Source organism: Miniopterus natalensis, chromosome 6 (genome assembly GCF_054644295.1).
Source record: "Miniopterus natalensis isolate mMinNat1 chromosome 6, mMinNat1.hap1, whole genome shotgun sequence".
NCBI classification, from domain to species: Eukaryota; Metazoa; Chordata; class Mammalia; order Chiroptera; family Miniopteridae; genus Miniopterus; species Miniopterus natalensis.
In genome coordinates this window covers 33,982,527-34,000,623 of record NC_142086.1, presented here as the reverse complement: position 1 = coordinate 34,000,623, position 18,097 = coordinate 33,982,527, and the positions used below count along the sequence as shown (strand labels likewise).

Below are 18,097 nucleotides of genomic sequence, written 5' to 3'. Positions count from 1 at the left end.
GCTCTCCAGGCTATTCTGATCCACACCAATGTGTGAGAACCCCTGCTCTACCTACGCGTTTCTCCTCCCAGCTAAGCTCATGCAGCCTAATTAAAACCTGCGGGTGAAGGAATGGCCTTTATTGGTGGGGACTTCAGAAAGCCTCTTTCAGGCCACATCAGGCCACATGATGAAAATGTGTTTACAGACATCAATGGCTATGTTTGCAGTAGCATTTTCTGAAGGTCAGGTGGACATTTATTCACAGATTTCAACTATTTTCATCTTGGTTGTAAAACAATACATTTTTAGTTCAAATGAAGTAATTTATTTTTTGGAGCATGATGACCACTGTTGTTTTCTGTCAAAAAAAAGATAGAGAACATGTGTGATGTGTAGTGTACGCCTGTGGGGCAAATCCAGTGCCTGCCAGTCCCTCTGTCTGCTGATACCTGACTGCTCTGGAGCAGGTGAGAAGTCATTCTGTAATGTTGGGTGCTATTTCGCTTAGAGATTAAGGTTGGATACTATACAAAAAATTTGTGATTTTTTTCTTTTGTTAATGGATAAAAATAGACTCAAAGGACTGTCCTTAACACTAGAAAAAGGATACATGAATTTGAACTAGTATTACCTATAATGTCCATCTGAATGCTTCTAAAGCTTAGAAAACCAGACTCCTGCCTTTTTTACCCTGGACAGAACTGCTCATTTTTCAGTCTGTTACTATTCATCTCCACTCAGATTCACCAGGCACTTGCATTTCTCCCTTCCCTTTAACTATTTTCATGTTGGGCTAGATAATCTCTTCCAGTTTGAAAAGCCTATGGCTCTGATCCACTGGATTTCCAACTTGAGATAATCAGGATTTTGTCTCCCAACATGCCCCCCTTAGCAGCACTGTCTCAGCATAGGTGGGCATGTCTGCTCTAGTTTTGATTTTCCAATTTATTTTCCCCAACAGGCATTGGATTTTGAAAGGTTTCATAGCAGCTGAGTACGTAGGCCATTATCAGGGATTTAGAGTGGGTGTGTAGCCTGCAGAAATATATGTATAATATGTATTGGTTTTAATTAACAAGCAGATCAAACATTTCAAGCTTTTTAAGCCATTGTGAAAATTTAAAAGGCCCACAGAAAGGAAATGGATATTAGTCATGGCACGGAGCTTTCTAATTTGTGTGTGTGTGTGTGTGTGTGTGTGTGTGTTTTAGTGTGTGTTTTACTTTCCCCCTGTTTGTGGTTATTGCTCAGGAAATTTTTGTACTTCTTAGTGAAGGAAAGACTGCATTTCCTTCTATCATAAGACATTATTTTACAGTGACTACATCAGATATACAAGTATATCTCAGGATTCACTTAAAATGGAAGATGTAGCAGAGAGATTTCAGATGAGTGAAATATTCCTTTTGTTTGATAACTGAAGGAATCTATCATATGAAACGTGCTTATGATGTTTTCCTGGGTCATTCGTTTGTGGTAAGCTTATTTTTTGACACCCAATGTGATACGTGCCTATTTACTTTTCCTTCTGATAACACTCCACTTCTTTCCTTAGAAAATGGAAACTTATAAAAGTGCGATTGTGTGGGTTGCAAGTATTCTTGTTGGGCAGGAGAGGGCACTCTGGCACAAACAGAGACTTCACAGGAAAAGGAAAGGTTTATGATAGATACTGGGCAAGTGTCCTGGTTCATGTCTATTGAATTATCAAATTATAGGTCCCTGTTTCATTGAAATAATCTACAAGTACATACATAGAAGGGAAAAATAGGCAAATAATAAAGATGAAATAGCCCATGTCCTTCAGATAAATATCTCTTTTTAGAAAGAGCCAATATTAAGAAATAGATTCTTTTAAAAATTAAGCTATAATACACATACAACAAAATTCGCCCTTTTAACATATACAGTTTAGTGAGATTTAGTGTAGTCATAGGTTGTATAACCATCACCACTATCTAAATCCAGAACATTTCTTTACTCCGAAAAGAAACCTTGGACCCTGAGTAGTTACTCCCCATTTTCTTCTCTCCCTAGCCTCTGACAACACAAATCTACTACTTGTCTCTAGGGATTTGCCTGTTCTGGACAGGTCATGTGTATGGAATCACATAATATGTGGCCTTTCATGTCTGGCTTCTTTCATGTAGCATAATGTTTTCAGGTTTCATCCATGTTGTAACCTGCATCAATACTTTCTTTTATGGTTGAAAAATATTTCACTGTATTTATATACAGCATTATGTTTATCTGTTCATCAGCTGATGAACATTTGGGTATTTTCCCCTTTTTGACTATTATGAATAATGCTGCTAGGAACATTTGTGTGCATTTTTGTGTGTGTGAACATATGTTTTCATTTCTATTGGGTATATAACCTAGAAGTAGAATTCCGGGGTCTAGAGTAGCTCTGTTGGACTGAGTGGCTGTCAAACTGTTCTCCTCAGCAGCTGTGCTTTGTTACATTCTAACCAGCAGTGTAGGGGGGCCCCAGTTTCTCCACATCTTCACCAGCACTTACTATTCTTTTTGATTACAGCCATTCTCGTGTGAAGTGGCATTTCACGTGGTTTTGATGTGCTTTTTCAAGAAATAGTCTTTTAAATACTATTTAAAATAGTCTTTTAATTACTACAGGTAATTATTTCAAAACTATAATCTACCTTGCTACCTCTGTGTAAGCATGTCATCCTTCCATCCTCTGGGTAGTCTATCGGGCTATAACAGAATAAATTCGAATGGTATTTTTCCTTCCCCTCTTCCTCTCTCCCTCCCCCTTTCTTCCTTCTGACCAGGTGCTGACAAAGCTGCTTTCCCCATGGGCGTGAACTCCTCTGAGCTGGTGAGGGGCTTGATCCATCCTAGAATCAAAGTCGGTGAGGAATATGTTACTGCGGTCGAAATGTAGAACAGGTAAGGTGATGTTTTAAGAGCGTTATGGTTCTGCGATCTCGTGATAATTGTGTGCATATTGCACTTATATACCTTCCCATTTCTGATGATGTCTGCGGTAAGAGCTTCTATGAAAAAGCGATGGAGAGCTGCCACCATGAACATCCCAACTGTTTTCCCTCGTGATGTTCACCAGAGTGAGTGTTCTTGTGTTTAAGAGTCTTTGTAGCCTGAAATATACCATTTTGACAGTTTTCCCTCAAGCAACACATCTCCTTGCAGAGGCAGGCCAGCCCTTTACATGTTGTGATCAAATCTTTGTTATCCAGCTAAGAAGCTTTCAAAGCTGTTGGTTTCTGACATGAATAAAATTCGCAAATTGGCATCCCTCATCTATTTGGAATATTGACTTTTGAGAGGAACAGGCACATGATGACACGGTTTAGAAAGGATTTCAGGACACATGCCGAAGTTAGTATTTGAAGGGAGGGGATTAAGCACAGAAATGAAAGATGAAAGGTCATGTAGGTTTCGTTCAGTGTCCGGGAGAATGTTTTAATGATGGAATAACAAGTGCTCCGAGGCTTTCCCAGAATACAGTAGATATTCCCAGAGCCACTGGGTAATGAGGCCATCCAAGGATGCCAGTGCGTTTCCAAACAGTAACTTACAGCTGTAATGTGTATTAGTCAGGACGCAATAGGCAGGCGGCAGTAACACATGTGCTGAAATCTCAGTGATAATAAAATAAACATTTCTTACTCCTGCCGAGACCAGTACCGATGGGATACCCTTCTTTCACTTCGTAGTTAGGCCATCTGGAACGCAAGGCCTCCAGAGCTGCTGCACAAGGGAACAGATAATTTGTGGAAAAAGTACACCACCACTCCCTTAACTGCTTGGGGCTAGAAGTGATGTCAGGTTCACTAATATTTATTGGTGAGAATTAGTCAAATTACCCCCTTAGCTACAGGGGGGCTGAGAAATTTGATCTTTCTGGAAAGAGGCAATGATATGATCACATATATGTATTAAGCATTCAGAGGTATTATCTCCTTTCATTCAGAGATAAGTAGGGAAGGCAGGAATACTTGTTTTTCCAGTTGAGGAAACTAAGGGTTAGGGAACATAAGTAACATTCCAAAGGACACACAGCTAGTACTAGGTGACATGTAGATTGTTTTATACATTTGAAATCTGAAAGAGAGAGAGAAATGTACAAATTTGTGATAGAAGACAGTCATTTTGACTGCAGTAAACTTTCTTTTGGTATATTAAGGCAGCTGGTGTGACTGTGTTACTTAAAACATTTCAACAACTAACCAAAATCAATGTCCTAGGTTCGCTTATGCTATAAATCAACAACTTTATCTCTTACTAACACAGCACTAACTACTGTTTACTGAAAGAATTTGCTTACAGTTTTGTTCCCCCTGGTAGCCTGGGCTCCTTGGTGTGTGTGATTCACCTTGATGCCCTTGGTAGTTAGCACAGCGCCCTGCAAGCAGCAGGTGCTCTGTAAATGTTAAAATAAACTACTGAGCTGAACATGAACCAGGATCCGCAGGACAAGTAGTTGAACTATTTCTTGGTGGTGAGGTGAGAGGTACCTGGCAGTTTCTTGCTTTGTAAGACATTTACCACAACATGCCTGCATGACATGCTATGATTATAGAACAAGGATTTGCTCTGTAGAAAACTAATAAGCCCATAGAAGGACTGAAATCAAACCTTCACCTCTGTAATATTGTGTTCTCAGGGGCTGAGTGACCATACCAGCCTTTACTATAATAGAACCAGTGAGGCAAGCTTATATATTATTATTCAACATTAAAAGAAAAGAAAAAAAACCCTCCTCCTCCTCCCTCCCTCCTTCTTCCCCCTTCCCTTTCCCTTTCCCTTTCCCTCTCTGTCTTCCTTCTCCTGGAGACAGTAAGAAAGCACACTGCAAGGCTTTCCTTTTCTTAGGAATTTTCCTGACTTTATAGAGACAATTGCCACTGCTAAGAATAGAGATGTATGTATGCGCTCTGTTGATGACAATTGCAAAAATGGCAAGAATTCTTGCAGTGTTAACACTCAAAAAAAATTTAGTTCTAGCTCTAATGCTAACTCACTCTGGGGTCTTGGTTAAATATCTTCATCTCTCTGAGCACCCCAATGAGGAGGCTGAGTTCCCTTGTGTGTTTCAGTGGACGGATAATTGCATATGAATGGGACAGCTCTTATGCGAATGCCCCGCACATTGTAGGAGGTCTTCCGTCCCGCTTCCAGGTGTTGAATAGCAGTAGCACACGCAGTCGTTAGGACATCAGCAAGTGCCCTCCCTGTTTCCGAAGGCATTCTCCCTTTAGGGGGAGGTACCATCCTGAGCTGAGAGCCACCAAACATGATTATGTACATATATATATAATAGAATACTACTCAGCCATAAGAAAAGGTGAAATACTGCCATTTGTGACAACATGGATGGACCTTGAGAGAATCGGCCTAAGTAAAATAAGTCAGACAGAAAAAGCTGATTTCAGTCATATGTGGGATATAAAACAAAGCAACAAATGAACAAATAACTGATAGATACAGACTACAGTATAGTGGTTATCAGAGGGAAGGGGCTGAGGGGGTAGTAAAGGGTAAAGGGGTCAAATATATGGTGACAGAAGATTTGATTTTGGGTGATGGGCACACAGTGCAATATACAGATCATGTATCATAGAAACATACACTTGAAACCTATATAATTTTATTAACCAATGTCACCCCAATAAATTTTAAAAAAGAACTAGGGTTCTTAGGTTCTAGTATTTTATGATCCAATGAAAGTTCTAATTATGCCTATTAGAAGTAAGTTATTTTAATTTAAAAAAGATTAATAATGATAGAACAATAATAAAAATCTGTAGCCATAGAATATTTACTGTGCGTGCTGTGCTAAGTATGGATATCTCATTCAATCGAATGACAGGCCTGCAAAGCTGATATTATTTACATCTCCATTTTATAGTTAAAGACAGTGAACCTTAGAAAGATTAGCTCCTCAAGGTAGCATAGCTAGTGAGCACGGGAGTGAGGAAGTGAGAGCAGTGGAAAGGGGAAACTAAGAGTATCCAATAAGTGCCAGATGTGGTGCTATATATATTTACATCATCTGTCACGTTGAATCTCTCTCAACAACCCTGCAATATGCATATTTTAATATTGTTATCTTAAAGATGAGAAAGGCATCAAAGTGGTTAAAAATATGGCTGACCCCATGATTTTTTTGTTTTTGTTTTTGTTCTTGTGATTATGCATTATTGACCCCAGTAATCAAAGTCTTCTCTGAGGTTTATTCTAAAAGGAGCTAAGAAAGGAGTCCATTTAGTCCCTGAAAAGTAGAAGTGTAGGTTTAGCTGCCTAATTCCTGTCATTGGGCAGAAAATGATGAAAATGATGAATTAGTGTGCCTTATATTGGTTTATTGGTTTCATTAATTCATTCAGCAGACATCATACCATCTATTTCTTTCTCTGCCTGCATCTTTGGGCTTTCTTCCAGTATTTCTTTTTTTTTAATCTCACCTGAAGAGTGAGGATATTTTTTCCATTGATTTTTAGAGAGAGTGGAAGGGACAGCTGGGGAGGGGAGTGGAGAGAGAGAGAGAGAGAGAGAGAAACATTGATGTGACAGAGACACATCGATTGGTCGCCTCCCACACGTACCCTGACCAGGGGTGGGGATTGGACCTGCAACCCAGGTATGTGCCCTTGACCAGGAATCAAACCCACTACCCTCTAGTATGTAGGCCGATGCTCTAACCACTGAGCACATGGGCCAGGGCTCTTCCAGTATTTCTTCTCTACTCCCTCCAGCCAGTTTTTCTCCCACCCCCACTTCTCAAGTATTTAGGGAATTAAAGAGAGGTGAATAAGTTAGTCATGTTCTTTTTAAAGTTTCAAAGTGACTGCTATAGACAGTGATTTCCTCGGTGCTTCAGAGGATGGAAATCATTCTTGATGCTTTGTTTGTGCGGGTGTGCTCTTGACGCTGATCATAAAAAACTGTGATGCCATCCGGCGTATGGGTTACTGTGGGAATGACTCAAGATAACTGATCAGAGATTGGGTGACTCAGAACTAAATCACCACCAGACACCAACTGGCTCCTGCTGCGCTATCTCCCGGGCAGCTGAAGGATGGATGTGATAGGCCTGTTTTAAATGTTAAGTGGCTGGAGCACATTCTGCTTCCAGGCTTGGAGCGTGTCCAGCTAAAATGCACTCCTACTTGGAGTCTGTCGGAAACCTGCTACTACATCAGTGCCTTTGCATCCTGGAAGTAGGTTCTGCCTTTGCACAGCGTCATCCAGGCAGAAGTTGGAGCTCTCCCCAGTAGGCTACGTGAGAGCCTTGGCCACATACCTCCAGGGAGGAGAATGCAGCCTGAGTTTTCAGGAGAAGAATCTGTGTCAGAATGATGCACTAAATTGCCATTGTCCCTACAGGGAATTGAGAGCAGCCCTGGCAACCAATATAGTAAAGAAGGTAGAAGTCGAGGCTAGAAAGAACCTTCAAGAGCATTATACAAATGAAGCTACTTCATGCAGCCCAGGGAGGTTTGGTCACTTGCCAAAGGTGACACAGTTCATTAGCAGCTGCAGCAGCAGTAGTGGGACAAAGGATGGGGATTCCAGAGTCCTCACCTACTCTACCAGGACTTTTCAAACGCTATGGTCCGTAGGAATCAGCAGGGGGTTGTGTTAGAGTGCAAATTCTGGTTCTTAGGTCTGGAACGGGATTTGGCATCTTTAGTAAGCTTTCGAGTAGTGCCAATGCTGCAAGTCTTAGGGCCACACTGTGAATAGCAAGGCTTCAGAACACATTGCACCTCATCCCAAAATATTTGGTCCTTAGGTAATAGGAACACAATTTTTCTCACAGGAGTGTTGGGTAAAGAGGCACCAGGGTAACTCACCTCCTTTCACCTTCCTCTCTTCCCCCCTCCTCCCCGTGTCCCCTCTCTCCTCTCCCTTCTCCTTTTCCTCCCTCCTTTGCTTCTTCCTTTGCTCTCATTTTGTTGTATTTCTTCTCATGCATCATCTTAGCAGCATTCTAGAACCATAGAAAGTCAATAAATATATCATGGTTTTACTAGAAGGCAATTACTGATAGAGAATGCCCAGGACTAAAATGAACACGGCTGTCAGATGGAGTGCTTTTAATGTGATTCCTAGGTGACCTGTGCTATTGGTGTCCTGTCCAAGTCAATATATGAAAAGATATTTAAGTGGCTGGTGGCATGTATCAACAGGGCCCTGGATGCCAAGCTACTAAGGCAGTTCTTCATTGGCATTCTGGACATCATTGGGTTTGAAATCCTTCATGTAAGTATATTGGATAAGAATGAAGTCAGTGCATATTTACAAGAAGATTAGAAAATGTGAATTGAATGTCAGAAAATGTCATCAAACATGATGCAATTTGTTCTTTGCAAGCCTTAACAGCTACTTTGGTTGGAAAAGAGCCATTATGAATATTAATAAATAATAATTATAATTAATAGTATTAAGAAATTAATTAAGACTTAAAGGTAAATAGAGATAACAGAATATTTTATGATTTTGAATTGTAATATCATTGTTATTTTATTGTCATGATCTTTAGTTGGTGAGTATATCTGAAGGAGGTAAAAATTTTTTTTTAAGTTTTTTTTTTTTAAATCTCTGGAGGATATGTTTATTGATTTTAGAGAGAAGAAAGGAGAGAGAGGGAGAGCAAAACATTGCTGTGAGAGAAAAACATTAATTGATTGCCTGTCATACGCACCCCAACCTGGGACCAAATCCCCAACCTAGATATGTGCCCTGATTGGGAATCTAACCCATGACCTTTCAGTATACAGGACAAAGCTCCAACCCCTGAGCCACACAGACCAGGGCTGAAGGAGGTAAAAAGTTAACTGAGCATTTGTTACTTACTAGGTTTATTTGCTACCATGTGATAGTGATTATGGTTTCTCTTCACATTCTCCCAAGTGGACCTCAATTTTATTTTATTTTTTGAGGTATATTTGACAATTAAAAGTGTATACTTAAGGTGTACAATTTTGATGATTATTTACATTGTGAGATAATCACCACAGTCAAGTTAATTAACATATCCATCACCTCAAGGAGTTGCCATTTTCTCAATTTTATTTTTATCTCTTCTTCCCACCCAATTACATCTTTGAAGTATAACAGCCTAGAACAACTTTGCATTAATTTACCAATGAAAAATTACAACAGTTCCTCAATCAGCACATGTTTGTTCTGGAGCAAGAGGAATATGGGAAAGAAGGCATTGCCTGGATGTCCATCGACTTTGGTCTGGATTTGCAAGCCTGCCTAGATCTTGTTGAGAAGGTAGCGCATGTTTCTCTCGGGTTCATTTCCATGTAAGGACTGTCCCTGCTTGCCACGTGGATCCGCATCGGGACTCGCGCTGTCGGGGTGGGAAATGGGCCAGGAGAGCTCTGCACAGTTTCTCTTAACGGTCTTTGTGCGCAGCACCCGCGACATCCTGACTGAACTCTCATGTCGCTTACCCCACTCCATCATCTAACGCAGCCTGTCGCCGCACATTTGCTGCTTACTCATGGCCTCCAACGTTAATGTGTAAGGAGACTTGTCGAGATTAAAAATGGCCATGCTCTCGACTGGGAAAACAGAGCTGGAAATATGAGCGCCGCCGGCCTGGCTGATTAACATAAGGTGAAGGAGTAGACCCCGAGCAGCTTAACGAAATTTGGCAAATTAGCACGCAAACAAACAGCCGCCATAAATCCTCCAGGCCACTACCCTGCAGGATGTAGTTTGTTCATTTAATTGGACAAGTACCAGTTAGTTTAAGTAATTTATGACAATACTTCATGGCTTATTAGTAAATTAGCTGCAGTGCTTGGTTTCTGAAGTCAGTGGTGTTTCCGGGCTCTGAAATATTTCCACGTGCTCTGGGAAAGATTAAGTGGGTTTGCTGGAGGAACTCAACGATGGCCCTTTTCTGTGGCTTTGTCCACAGGAGCAGGATGGCAGCGTGTTAGTAGCTACCCACCCCTTGTGTCTTGCTCTAACTGGATTGCCGTGAAGTCTGAAGATCGGGCTGGGCAGGTCAGGGCCTTGTGCTCTTAACCTTCTGAACGGTTTCTTTAGCTATGCTGACACATTTGATTCTCAGCAACCCTGCCAGGACGTGGCTAAGGTGATTTTTTTTCGTGGGCCTCAGATTTTATCAGTATTCCATCAATTTTATTTATTAGGCTTTAGATGAAACTATATCTTCCTTGAAAATAGCCATTATTTCCAACAGGAGTGGACAACACACTGATTTCATTTCCTTTATAACCAGTGTACTTCTTGGGGCAAGAACTGGCTGGTTAAAAAAATAATGATAATGACCAGCCTGTGAGTTAATTAAAAAAATAATAATGCTAACTCAACCATCATCTGGTCAGGGTTTGCTGGTGTTATTAAAGCTGTAGTTTTCTGAGTAGAAATGAAAGAGAAAAACGAGCTTCTCAGAGAGACAGGTGTAGCTTCTGGCGATTGTTACCTGCAATATTAACTTACTCTGATTATGGCAAGATATTGTTTTCAGACAGGAAGATGGGACACAGGCATGATGCAGATCCTGATAGGTCTGTGAATGGTACTGATTTTTAGATGATCTGAAGCCTGTTGTCTCACGCCTGCCATTATCAGTTATTCCAAATAACACACTAGCAGCATGGATGCAATTTCCTGTTGTATTTTCTACTGATATGATAAAATGAGAAAACAAAAGCTGACCAGATGATGGAAGGAGAAGATAAGTCTTCAGCTTCCTCTGAGTGATTTCAAAGGTATTCAGGTCAGGCAAATGAAGAATACCAAAACCTTTCTTAAAATAATTTTATATTTTGAAAAGATTCATGGTGGTGACTCAAGCTATGTGCAGAAAATTTGTAGTAAATATTAATGATCAAACCTACTCCTTGAAATAGAATAAATCATGGGAAGTTTTCAAAGTTCAAAGAAACTAAAATACATCAGTGTGTACAAAATGTCTTTTAAAGAAAAGGTATGCTTTTATTGACTTTTTTTTTTTTTTAGAGAGAGGAAGGGAGAGAGAGAAAAACATTGGTGAGAGATCAGCCCTACTGGGGATCAAGCCCACAGCTCGAGCATGTGCCCTGACCTGGAATCAAACCAGTGACCTCTCTGTATGGGACGACACTCAACCGAACCACACTGGCCAGGGCTGTACAAAATGTCTTATAGCATACACCTGTGTGTATTTATAAAGAAAAGGGATTTTTATACATAAAAGTTTTAAATGTTTATGTTTATAAAAAAAGTTTATGTCAAATGAACACTTTTTTTTTTTTTTTTAATTAAGCTTTTATTTTTAAGCAGTTTTAGGTTCACAGAAAAATTGAGAACAAAGTACAGAGATATGTACATAGCCCCCTGGGTTGTCGGCGTCCCCACCAGAATAGTACATTTGATACAGCTGATGAACCTACACTGACACCTCATTATCACTCAAGGTCCATAACTCACCTTAGGGTTCACTCTTGGTGTTGTATATTCTCTGGGTTTGGACACATATATGATGACATATATCCATCATTATGGTATCATACTGAGTATTTTCACTGCCCCCCAGCCCCTGGAAATCACTGATCTTTTTACTATTTCCATAGTTTTACCTTTTCCAGAATGTTATATAGTTGGAATTCATATAGTATGTAGCCTTTTTAGATTGGCTTCTTTCACTTAGTAATATGTATTTAAGGTTCATCCATGTCTTTTCATGATTTGGTGGCTCATTTATTTTTAGCAATGAGTAATATTCCATTGTCTGGGTGTAGCACAGTTTATCCATTTACCTGCTGAAGGAAATCTTGATTGCTTCTAAGTTTTGGCAAGCAAAACTGCTATAAATATCCAAGCTGCTATAAATATCTATGTGCAGGATTTTCAGGTGGACATAAATTTTCAGCTCCTTTGGGTAAATACCAAGGAGCATAACACAAATATATTTTAACACCAGCTTTAATTGTTAATTTGGTTTTCTAGCATACAGTTACCTCCTTCCATATATATGCAGTAAACAAATCTATTATAGGATTGACTCACACTTATTTCATTACTTTGGAATATTCTAGTTTGTTTAGAACTTGAGCATCAATCATTTGTATACTAAAGTATTAACACATAATTACATATTTATGTTTTTACAAAGAAATTGGTAAAGAGATTAATTCTAATATTTTTAAGCAAATAAATCCAAAATTATACCTTTAACAATCTGTTGCCCCTTCATTGTAGCCACCTTGAGAGGCTACATTCATTTTCCAATACTTAGCCCTTTTGGAAAAAGTCTCTCACAGGATGGGGATTGGGATGTTACCAGCTTTGAGAGAAAATTAGCTTTAATACTGATCATCTTACCTGTTTTTGAGTTGCAAACTATGTTACCTAGCTTAATCACATTGTTTACCTTATTTGCTGACTTGGCCTGAATAATTTTGCTTGTTTCTATGAAATGATACACCATTGAACAGCAGGAAGTTTCCATGTTCCAGTAGTCCATGGTGTCAGGTATCCTAAAGAAGTTGCTAAAATATTTTAAATCCTGAGAGAATCTTGGCAGTAAGTGCTGTTGCCTCCCAGGTGGGGTTCTTTGGATGTGCTAATCCTGATGTCCTTATTATAAAATGAATCACATTACTATCTAGTTACCTTTTATATGCACATAAGTATTTTCTTTCAACATGGAATTCTGGGCTTTTTTGTTTACAACTCCCTTTTTGTGTGCTTATTGCTCACAGCAAAGCAGCCCAGGTCCCAAAGCTCGAACCTGTATGAGTGTTCACCTGTCAATTAATTACTTAAATATTTGCTGAGGACTTAGATTTTATTTACCTCGGAACTTGTTATACTAAGGATTGTAAGAAATGTAAACCAGAGGCATCATCCTAGCACTCAAGGAATTAGGGTGTAATTGGAAAGCTGTCTTAAGACCAAACTATTACTGTTTTTAAATTAAAGAAACAAGTAAATTTATTCAGTAACTAACTCGTTTTTGATCACTTCCGTGTCACCAGATGGGTGAGGGGAGATTCCTGTCCTAGAGTTATGGCAATGGCTAAACATAGCACACCCAACCCTGGACAGATGAGACTGACAACAGCTTATTAGTCACAGATACTCACAGCCTGGGGGCGGAGAACATTGCTGTGCCATGCAGAGCCCCTGGTATTTGCACTTGAGAAGAGAGTGAGTGAGCAGGGACTCTGGGAGGCAGGCTTTGTAGTAATAACAGGGTTAGCTGACCCTTGGTTGCCACCTGAGGATGTGATTGACTTGTTGGAGCAATTCCATGGGCTGATGGGGAACTGAAACCCATATCTCAAGGATAAGCAGGCACTGTGACAGGTCCCATGATAAGGAGGGCTGTTGGATAGGGGACCTCACTCATGGAAGCACAATGGGAAGGGGAACTTGTGATTAGGTCATTGGCGGCACTCCTGGTTTTCCCTGATGTCAAGGCACACATAATGCTGGACCTTAATTTTAGGCCTAATACCACACTACTGTGTAGAAGACTTTGAATTAAATGCTGTAGAAAACTTAAGCATTTGTTATAAATAGCACTTGCCCTTAGGAAGTATGCAGTCAAGTAGATTTGTAAGTCTAATAAATATAAAATTATGTGTCAGCATAAATGTAGTAAAGTCACCGTCAGAGACCCACAGAGCTCAGAGAGCAGGAATCTAGGAAGGCTTGGTGGGAAAGAGTGTAAAATTTTAGCTAGATCTAAAGGAATGGATATGATTTCAGCAGGTAAAGAAAGGAAGTTAGCAGGTGAGGGGACTGTCAAGAACAAAGACATAGAGACAGGAAAGCAAAGGACACGTTCCAAAATGTTAGGTAATCTAATTAGCGCTTGGAACACACAGAAGTAGCTAGAAGTAAAAAACAAAAAACAAGGGTCAGGTTGTTTTTTGAAGGGCTTTTAATGAATTTCTACCTTATTTTTAGGCAATGGGGAGCCAAAGAGAGTTGTATGCTGGGCAATAGAATAGCCAGAGCTGCTTGCGTTTAATCTGGTAGATTCGTGTATGGTGGCTGCACTGGAAGGAAAGGCTGAAGTTAAGGCATTTAGGAAGCTGTTACAGTGATCCAGGTGAGTAATAGACAGATTCTGAATCCAGACAGCAGAAATGGAAATAGTAAGAAAGTGACAGATATAAATGAGAGGTAGGCAGAACTGATCATATTTGAAGAGGGAGAGGTTAGAGCCCTAATGTTCTGAGTCAGGGCAACTGACTCAAACCCTTTACTGTGCAGTATAGAACACTCGATGCTATGGGGCAGCATTTGGAAATTAATTTGCTGGAGGGCCTCATATTTATTATAAGCTTTACACCTCCCAAGCACTGGAGAAATGGAGAATACTCTGAAGAGTGTTTTTCCCTCCTCAGTGATTTAGTTGTGACATGAGCTGTGACATCTACTCGTTTTACATATAGCTTCCGTCCACCCCCAAATTGGCTTCATTGGAGTCCCAGTGACACTACAGTCCTCATGCATGGAAAGGGGCTCTGCCTGAAATGGGGCCACCGCTCCTGGTGAGTTTGCCAAAACCCTCTTGTTAGCAGACACCGTCCTGGGAGATGCTTACATTTTTAAATGGCTAATTCCAGTTTTTATTGAGGGTTGACTATAGGCCATGATGAGAAAATACATGGTACAAGGTGGAGCCCATGCCTCCAAGAGCTTGTACCAGCAAATTCACAGCTTAATTCATCAGATTCCCCCTTGTCCTCCTCACCCTCTTGCTCATTTCTCACTTTCCCAAGAACCAAAAGGTCACTGCTACCAGGAGCAGGACAGGTGTCAGTTTCACTTAGACTATTTGTCCTCAGAGCACTTGACACTTTCACTCGCAGCATCAGTTCCCACCTAGATGCTTGAGATGAAGGAAGGTCCCAGAACTATTCAGTACGAGAGTTATTGATGGAATGTTGTTCAACACATTTTCTATTAAATGCAGGTTCTAAGTCTCTGAGAATAAGCAAAACAGGTAGAAAGCCATAATCCATATATTAGAATGATAGACTCAGATGGATCAAAAACACAATCTTCAAATTTCCGATGAGCCACCATTTAGTAGAAAAATTAAACCAATTTGTATTGGCTCCAGTGGAATGATTTAAAACAAAGTATTCTTAACTTCAAACAAATTTCTTTTAATAAATCAGTCATCCAGACTATTGATTCAAATTTGGTTCTTGCTCTGTGGAAATATTCAAGCATAAGCTAATCTGCTTTTTAGAAGGAAATAGTGAAGGGAATTCAAGGAGCTATTAGGTGGGTTGGACTAGACCTTTAAGGTCTTCCTCAAACCTGAGAATTTATGGTTCTTAGGTACAAAGGATTGGTAAAGAATTATAAACTTATGTTGTTGGGCCAAGCGGTCATGTTGTGATTTGGAATTCTCATGACTTTTTATCTGTACCTTTGGTCTACTTTGTGGTCTATATAATATGTATATGTCTTGTTTTCTCAGCTAAATGCTGTTTGATTCCTCCTTTTAAATCTTAAGTGTCTGGTACAATAATTAATTCATGAAGGCCCTTGAAAAATATTCATGAAGTAGATAAATTAATATACAAATATAAAAATCATATGCAAATATAAGAGTCTTTGATCCCCACCCCAAACCTGGTTTTCCCTGTGTGTTTGTGTGTGTATACACACCACATATTGGTTTAAGGGCAGAATCTATTACCCATTTGTTAAAACCAAAAACCTGGTCATCCATCTATTACATCCCATATTCTATCTGCTGGCAAGTTGCAACCCAGCTCTAATTTCAACCTATATCACATTTCAATGCCTTTTCACAGCCTCCAACACTATCGCTAGTCTACACCAGAGGTCAGTAAACTACAGCCCTATGGGTCAATTCCACCCTGCATCCTGTTTGTGTAAAGAGCTTTAATGGAACATTGTCAACGTCATTTCATTTACATATTGTCTGTTGCTCTTCCAAGGCTGAAAGGGCTGAGTTGATAGCAGAGTTGTAACAGAGACCATATGGCCCACAAAGTCTGAAGTATTTACTATATAATCTTTTAGAGAGAAATTCTGCTGACTGGTCATCAGATTTTCTATGACATATCCTGTTTTTGTTTTTATAGCCCTTTAAATATGTAAAAACCAATAAAAAATAAAAATATAAAAACCGTTGTTAGCTCACTGGATTTCCAATACAGGCCACAGGAAAGATTTGGCCCACAGGCTCTACTTCACCAACCCCTGTTCTAAACCCATGATCCTTTCCAGGCATAAATCAAATCACATCACTTCATGTTAAAAATCTCCTAATATACTTTTAAAAAATCCAAATGTCTTACCATGGTTTATAAGACCTTTGGGATCCAATACATCTTACCTCTCTGACTACCTTGTAATCACATACTCCATCCAACTAGCTTTGCTCTGTCTACACTTGACTCTGGCAGGACCTCAAACTTGGCAAGTGTGCCTCTGTCTTACAGCTTTGCACTCTTTATTTCTCTGCCCAGAATACTTTATACAGTTCTTCTCAGGATTGCTCTTCTCTTTCAGGTCAGAGGGTTTACCTCACTATCCTACTGAAATAGCTCCGACTCAGCCCCCAGCCACCCTCTATCTCTCTTCATGATTTCTTTAGAGTAGTTATGTGAAACTAAGTCAGCTATTTTTACTTGTCTTGCTCCACTAGAATGTAAGCACCCTGAGGAAAGGCATGTTGTGTATGTGGCTCATGGCCACATGGCCAGCTCCTACTGGTGCCTGGCCCCTAGTATATATCTAATAACTATTTGTTGAATGGATAATTGGCTAGTTATATATAGTGAATATCCTTTCCCTTTGTCAACTGATTAGGCTCTTGGGAAGGAGTTTACACTGACTTCCTCCTGAAAGTACCCCTTCCTAGAGTTTCTCACTTGCTACGCCTATGTATCTCCAACAGACAACGGGCATCTTTTTTGTCTCTGAAGAGGATTCATGTTTCCTCAGGTTACTGATGTGACTTTTAAGACCAAACTTTTTGACAACCATTTTGGCAAGTTGGTTCATTTCCAGAAGCCCAAGCCTGATAAGAAGAAATAGGAAGCTCACTTTGAACTGGTCCATTATGCGGGAGTGGTAAGTGACCTCTGCACCTTCAGCCTGACTGTTTCAAATGCACTGAGCCAAAGTCCTTAGGTAATATATTAGCTAAAGTTTAGATTAAATGAAGAGATGAACAAAGTAAATCTCAGTTCCAGACAAAAAGTTGGCGTAGCCTTTTTGCATGTGGGTAATGAAATACTTATACTGTAATAGTTTTCCATGTGCACAGAGGTCAAACATCTCAAAATAGACTCTGTGACCCCAACTCAAAGACAGCTTCAGAAAGCCATGGAGACTATCAGAGTCATGGGTTTTTCCTCATTTGTCCTTCCTTTTAACTTAACATTGTATGAATGAGTTATTTCAATTGATCTTTTTATTGAAGATTTTAAAAAAATTCTCACATAAAGAAATAGTCACTGTGAAGTAATGGTCTCCAACCTATGGCCAACAAAGGTTTCTAATGACCCTCAGTGCCTCTTCTCATTTCCCGATGTGTGTGTGTGTGTATGTATATGTGTCCCTTTTCATGTTTCTGGTCGTTGATTGTAGATGGAACAGAAAGAGAACTGAAAAAGGATAAAATACTACTTCAACCTAAAAACGACCAGCCAACTGTACAGATATGCTTGTAATTCTCTTCTTTGATATCCTTGAATATTAATTATAATATTTATGGCAAAAGACCATTATAATTGCTGATGGTTTTTTGAATGCTCACTGTGTGTCAGAGACACTTGGATAATCTCAGCTATTCTTGCCCATGAAGGAGTGCTGATGTGAATTGTTTCTACTGGAAATACCACCTATTTCTCCCTCTCCCTCCCTCTCTTCCCCTTCTCTTCCTTCCTTCTGCAATGTAAACGGTAAAGCCCGAGAATCTCTTTGGGTGGTACAGTGGGCTTATTGGAGTATTATTTAGTACTGTTACATCAAACTAACTTAAATTTACACGATCCACACAATTTGTGATTTTTTTTAAAGGAATGCATAATTTGCTATATTAATTTATGTATTCTCCTCTTTTGTTGCCTGAACTGCATGTATTTCCAAA

The 18,097-nt window shown here is 39.7% G+C and overlaps 1 protein-coding gene across 1 annotated transcript in view; it reads left to right on the top strand.

Annotated features, from left to right (window-relative positions):
• Positions 1-18,097, top strand: part of MYH15 (myosin heavy chain 15) — a 123,367-nt gene that overhangs the window by 36,648 nt on the left and 68,622 nt on the right. Inside the window, 7 exon segments of the mRNA XM_087817797.1 lie at positions 2,778-2,886; positions 7,357-7,486; positions 8,086-8,235; positions 9,086-9,110; positions 9,113-9,255; positions 9,911-9,972; positions 16,929-17,076. Coding sequence (XP_087673923.1) covers positions 2,778-2,886; positions 7,357-7,486; positions 8,086-8,235; positions 9,086-9,110; positions 9,113-9,255; positions 9,911-9,972; positions 16,929-17,076 — 767 coding nt within the window.